Raw genomic sequence first — 6,789 nt, forward strand, 5'->3', positions numbered from 1 at the left:
ATGGAGTTCATCGTGCGGATGGTGTCTTCGGTGCTGATCGGGGTCCAGGCGTGGAGGGTGGTGGTGGGGGGAGGTTGTTCGGTCATGGTGTGCGTTGGTTGTTTGTTGAAGCTGTTGTGTATGTCCGCGATCTTGTTGTGGAAGTAAGAAGCGAGGGAGTCGCAGAGGTCTTGCGATGGGGTGATGTCGTTGGTTCCTGCGCTGGGGTTGGATAGCTCTTTCACGATGTTGAAGAGTTCCTTGCTGTTGTGCGCGTTGTTGTCCAGCCGGTCCTTGAATGCAGTTTTCTTGGCGGCGCGGATCAGCTGGTGGTGCTTCCGAGTGGCCAGTTTGAGGGTGGTCCTGTTGTCCGGTGTAGGTTCCCTTCTCCAGACTTTCTCGAGGGCTCGGCAGTTCTTCTTGGAGCTCTTGAGTTCGTCGGTGAACCATGGGGCTTTCTTGCTGCCGGGTCTGCTGGGCGGGGTTCTCAGCGGGGCGAGCTCGTCCGCGCAGATGCTGATCCACTTCGTGAGGTTGTCGGCGGCCTGGCTGGGGTTCGCTGAGCTGGCAGGAGGGTGCTGGCTCAGGGAGGTGGCGAGCTGGTCTGCTGTGATCTTGTTCCAGCTTCTGCGGGCGGCCTGTTGCTGGTGGTGGTGAGTCGTCGTTCTCTTGAAGGTGAAGTGGACGCAGCTGTGGTCCGTCCAGTGGAGTTCTGTGGCGTGGCTGAAGGTGACGTCTTTGCTGGATGAGAAGACGGCGTCGAGTGTGTGTCCGGCGAGGTGGGTGGGGGTGGACACCAGCTGCTTGAGTCCCAGATTGGCGAGGTTGTCGAGCAGGGTGCTGGTGTTGCGGTCGTTGTTGTTCTCCAGATGGAAGTTGAGGTCCCCCAAGAGGATATAGTCAGCGGAGGGGAGGGCATGCGGGCTGACGAAGTCGGCGATGTCCTCGCTGAATTGTGTGCGTGGTCCCGGTGGTCTGTAGATCAGGGTGCCTCTAAGGGTGGTGTTCGGGTTGGTGTGGATCTGGAAATGCAGGTGTTCGGCGCTGGTCAGGGTGTTGTCGGTGCTGGTCGTGAGACGGATGGTGTTCCTGTGGATGATGGCGATGCCTCCTCCCATCTGGTTGGCGTTGCGGTCCCTCCGGATGATCTTGTAGCCCTCTGGGATGGCGATGGCGATGGCGATGTCGGGGGCTGAAGAGGCGTTCATCCAGGTCTCCGTGAGGAAGGCAACGTCAGGGGCTGTGGCGTCTAGGAGGTTCCAGAGTTCGATGGCGTGTCTGTGGACGGAGCGGGTGTTGAGCAGGATGCACTTGAGGTGGGTGCTGCTGGTGTTCGACTTGGCGGGTGCTGGTGCGAGGCAGGTCCGGATGCAGGTGAACTTGCAGGCGTGGCAGCTGAAAGGTCCGTGGGTGCGACGTGGGGTGGCTTGGTGGCAATCTGGGAGTCGGCTGGTGTTGAGTGCGATGAGGGTGGCGGCGGAGTACGTCAGGCGGGTCGGTCGGGGTCCTCGTGGGCCAGGGGTCCTGGCGCTGGTCGCGATCCGGTCGCGGACGGGCGCAGACGGGCTTACCTTTGGCGCACAATCGGCGCACCCGCTGCGCGTGGCCGCTGCGCCTTCGCACGGTCGCCATATAAGGCGAAGTGCGCGGGTGGGCGGAGCAGCTGGGAGGCGGGAGCGGGGAGGGAACAGAAGAAAAAAAGGGGCGGGGTCTGCGGTGGTGGCGGGAAGCGGGGAGCGGGGAGGGAAGACGGGGGGCGGCGAGGAGGGCGGGAAACAGAAGGAGGACGCTAACACGGGCTAAACTATTGCCAAAACAGGCACAAATGTAGACCAAAACAAGCTAACACGGGCAAAACACTATGAAAAAAATACAAGCACAAATTTAGAACAAAACAGGGTAAAACAGACGACAGCAGGGTCAGCCGGCAGCGAGGCAGGCAGCGAGGCAGAGAGCGAGGAAAGGGGGCACACGCAGCAGCTGGTGGCCGTGCGGCGCGGGGGTGTCCCACACTACTTTTCAGTCTCTTCAGTTGTGCCGTCAAAGAAAGAATGTGCTCAAGTGTGCCGCCTTCTGTTTTCCTCGGACCATTAAACATTGGTAATGGATGCTTCTTGGCAGCCCATATGAACGGCATCACAGCTTAGACGATGTGGTCTCTCAAAGAAAGAAGCTGTTACATCAGCACACCAGAACTGAGGGCAGTGCATCTTGCTTCAAGGTCCTTACTTATGGCAGTCGCTTTCAGTCCTATCCTCCTGCAACTGACAACACAACCACTGCATTTTAGTTAAGCAGACAAGGATCGGCGAGCTCCATGATTCTTCCTCAAGATGCTGAATCTGTATAGCATTGGATGCTAGCAAGGAATATCATACCCTAGCGGTTCACTCAAGTCTGCAGAACACCAAGGCATACTAGCCTCGCATTACGGATCAGATCAGCTGTCTAGGGTGTTAGTTAGGATTGTCCATGGAGCAAACTGTCACTGAACTTGACCACCTGTCTCCTGGGCACTTGGAAAATGGATAGTTGAATCTTCCAGATAAGTACATGCCTATTTTAAAAGGGACAAACCATCCTAAATGAGATCCGCATATGCCTTAAAGTGGAGGGGAGTTTGTATATGATGTCCTAGCAGGCAGATGAACCCGGGAACCTTGGAGGAAGTAATTGCATTAATGTATCTTTTTAAATTGTCTAAATCTGGCTTGCATTGTCCCTCCCTTACAGTTATTCTGTTATTACCGCTTATTTAATGTCACCTTCTCTGTCATATTTTTTTGCAATTTTACTGGTGAAAAGTTCCTGGAGGGCCTACGGTATGTTTTGCCACTAGTCAGATACTCTCACCCTCATGCGAATTAAACCTTTCTCTTGCTAAATTGATGGCCCAGTGTTTGAACCTATGCATAAAGTTGACCTACAACATCTTTTCTGGAAGGTTGCTTTTCTGGTTGTTATAACATCAGTCAGGAGGGCGAGGGAACTACAAACACTATCTTCCAATGAGCCTTATATGGTCTTTCATCGTAATAAGGTTTCACTGATTTTATATTCATCAACCTATTTCTGCAATAATATTTTCACATTTTCAACTTCTGTGGTGTAAATGTACTTATATACTCTGCATGTTACTGTTTAGAAAATGCAAATGATATTTGTTAGGACAAATTTGAATAGCCTCTTGCATTGGACATCTCTACTAAAAACAAATAAACCTTTACTAAGTAGTCTAAGAATCCACTCTAAGGAAGAAAGCAGCTACACTGTTCTGATGAGAAATGTACCTATGCCATGTATTTGTAAATCAGTCACATGGAAATAAGTCCATCCTTTTGCTAAACGTTTTTTGTATTTGGTCTACTGGATAAAAAAATGGATCACACTTCACCAAGTTGTCTGCATAAAAGGTCTTACCGTATCTGTCATCATGCATTTAGGGTTGGGTTAGTTTGCTACTCTATTCAACTTTTTATGAATATTAGAGATAATCCGATGGTGAAGGAAAACTTCAAATCCTAGTTTTTCTTTTTATTTAAAGGTGTTTGCAAAAAAAGATTAAAGATTAATTTGCTATATGTTGACTCGCAATCCAAAATGTATTTGCACAAACCAAGCTCCAACAGAAGGAACATTGTAGGACTACAAATTTTTGGTAATAAAGACAAAATAATTAGATTAGTTTAAACATTAAAGTAAGAGGAAGGATCTTCAGGGTACCTCAGCAGGGCAGTTCACAGTTCAGGTGTTATCTCAACTTCACAAATTTTGCTCATATCTGCAAAAATAGTACTTCAGCTCAAACATGAACAGAATATGTGCACACAGTCACCTGTTGCTGCAGAACAATGGGTGCACCTGTCGGAGTAATGTTTTGAATATATGTGAAAACGCACATATGCAATATATTTGTCAAAGTTTGGCTCTAATATGGAGTAAGTGGATTTTGCAATATATTAAACCCACTCTGCATCATTATAAAATATAACGTTTGATTTTCAGCCCAATTAACTCTCATTTTATCGTGGTCAGCTTTAGAGAGTGTTTACAGACCCATGTACTATGACCTGTACGGAAGCTTCCCCGAAATGCCACTTAATAAAATACTGACGTTGTCCCCTGATCAGTTTTAGACATTAGGCTCCACCACTCGTGAAATTTGTAGAAATTATCACACAAAAGGAACCCATGCTTATGTTCAGGATTAGCAATAGAGAGTGACTGGAAAAGGAAGGGTAACCATTTTTACATGCTGATTCACCCAACCAGTTGGTGAACATAGTTTTTCACAATGGATAGTTGAAATGCCACTTCCTACAACCCACCCACCAACCTCCTCGTGCTCTATGTCTACACTCTTGAACTTGAAAATATAAAAAAATAAACACGTACTTTTCCGACAGCCGCACCTCTCCTCTGCTTCTCTATTCTTCCTGTCTCCAATCCAGAAGAAGCTGCAGGAAGCACCTTGCACACAGGCTTCCCAGAGCCAATCACAACGCTGCAATGCGCAGTGGATCGGTGCTCAGAACGGGACAGGGAGTCTGTGCATATTCCCCATTTGGCTGTAATGGACAATATGCAAAGTGCGCATGACTGCTTGGCCGGCCAAAGAGGCCAGCCAAAGAGGCCAGCCAAGCAGGTCATGCACACTTAGGGCCATTAGGATCTCGGGCGGATCACCACCACCCGCATTGCGGTGGCGATCCGCCCGAGATCCGTCCCCGTCTGCCACCCATTTCCCCCGCCGTTTCATCTAATGTAATATTGCGAGGAGAATGTTCTGACACTTATCAGTGAAAATCTAGACCTGATATGAGTGATGATCATACACTTCTAGACACACAGAAAAAAACAATAAACTAACCTCTACTTTTTTTCACAGAGGATTTTAACATCTTAATTGGTGAGAACTGTATTTAATCCCACATTTCACAGATCCCTTTCATAGTATTGCCCACTATTTCCCATTTATTTGATTTGATATACCCAAAGACAAAATATATTACTCTTTATCTGTATTAATTGTATGTATGTCATGTTTTCATGTGTCTAATCTGTTTAATCAATTCAAAATATTCTCTTAAATAATAAGCTAATGTGAGATGTCTCTTCCTGTCCAACAGGTGTTGCAAGCATCAACAGACAAAAGGAAGTGGAAGAGCCTATGCAGTTTAGTAAAAACAGCCAACCATGTGGTGCTATATTGGAGACAAACAATGCCAGTGAGCCCCAGAGTTGTCACAACAGAACAGACTTTACTAGTCAGCTGGGGTCAGAAAGATACTGGGAGCCGAGAGGAGAGAGAACTATGTTCTGTGAAAGAGATTTCAGCAATTTAATGAATTTTAGTGTACATCAGCCAAGGTCAAAGCTAGGACTACCACTGAAAAATAAAGAATGTGAAAGTAATCCGACAAACATAACAGTACTTCATCAACCTACAAAGCAGAAGCAAAGTCAAACACCATACAAATGCACAGAATGTGATGAAAGATACGATCTGAAGGGAGAGCTTATTCGACATATGAAAACACATGCAGGAGTGAGGCCATATGCATGTACTTACTGTGAGAGAAGCTTCTTTCGGAAGGCAAATTTACTCTCCCATTATACTACACACACAGGTGATAAACCGTATATGTGTTCCTTCTGTCACAAAAGATTCAATAGGAAATATAATCTGAATGGGCATGTTAGAATTCACACGGGCGAAAGACCTTACAAATGTACTGAATGCGATAGAAGCTTCATATGGAAAGGTGATCTTAATCAACATCGAAGAAAACATACTTTATAGGATGTATTTCCAGGAAAATTGACAGTAAATGAACAAATAATATAAGGCTAATACATTATTTATTGGAGCTCAGAAGTACGATTTATGAAAGGTGATGGATACCATAGAACGGGGAAGCTAACAACAGCGTTTTCAACAAATAACATCATGCCCATTGAGGACACAATGAAGACTGCAAACTATCCAAACTGCATAGCTACACTATCTACATATCCAACAACTAGCCGAACACAAACTGAACTGACCGCTGGCTTACCAACACGGTAAGCAATGGATTAGGAGTATGACTCTAACTCATATTCTTGAATTCCAAGTGATTTTCTTGCTTTAAAAAAAAAAAGCAGGCTCATTAGTTATGTAAATACGTTCAACCTGTGTTTTGAATACAAGTTTTTGTTGTACAACTATGTCTTTGTCGGGTTTTTTTTAATCCCTTATTATAACCCTCTAGATCCTATTCACTTGGGATCTGCCTCAGCCACAGACGATGCACTCTTTCCTTTGGGACTTTTTTGCATCTCTATGCTTGATCTTTTTCTTCCATACTTTACCTTGTTTATTCAGTGATCTTACTTCTCTTTTCATTCCACTGCTCAATCTGTTCCATTCCCCCCTGACATGCCAAGAATCCCCAACCTCTTTACTGCACGTCTAACCCTCCTATAGTTTCATCCCTGTGTCTGATCCTCCCCTTGTGGTAAATAAATAAATAATACCTCTCTTTTTGACTAGACATATATCATAACAGATAGCTCAATAAATAAGAGTCAAGATTCGAGGTAGTAGGAGTTTTGCAGGTTTAATACAGCATAAGGACAGGAACAGGACAACCTGCATAGGAATAGGATGACAGGGCCCAGCAGCTGCTGGGGCTGGGTCTGGGATGAGCGCGCTGCCTTTTAATAACAATACATGAGCATATATACATAACGCAAACACATAGCATTACATTGCAGTAGGCGTAGCAGTGGGTGGAGCAGAAGGCGTGACGCGTAGCAGTCGCGAAA

General features: G+C 46.2%; 1 protein-coding gene across 4 annotated transcripts in view; it reads left to right on the forward strand.

Moving 5' to 3' along the window:
• The window catches only part of LOC144818757 (uncharacterized), a 261,995-nt gene extending 255,809 nt beyond the window's left edge, over nt 1–6,186 (forward strand). For all 4 annotated transcript variants that reach the window (XM_078676475.1, XM_078676477.1, XM_078676476.1 and 1 more), the window contains one exon: nt 5,109–6,186. In XM_078676475.1, coding sequence (XP_078532601.1) covers nt 5,109–5,782 — 674 coding nt within the window. In that variant the 3' untranslated portion in view covers nt 5,783–6,186. The remainder of the gene's footprint in view (nt 1–5,108) is intronic.
• The last annotated feature ends 603 nt before the right edge of the window (nt 6,187–6,789 follow it).

The sequence above is a fragment of the Lissotriton helveticus genome, chromosome 2_1 (genome assembly GCF_964261635.1).
Source record: "Lissotriton helveticus chromosome 2_1, aLisHel1.1, whole genome shotgun sequence".
Lineage (NCBI taxonomy): Eukaryota > Metazoa > Chordata > Amphibia > Caudata > Salamandridae > Lissotriton > Lissotriton helveticus.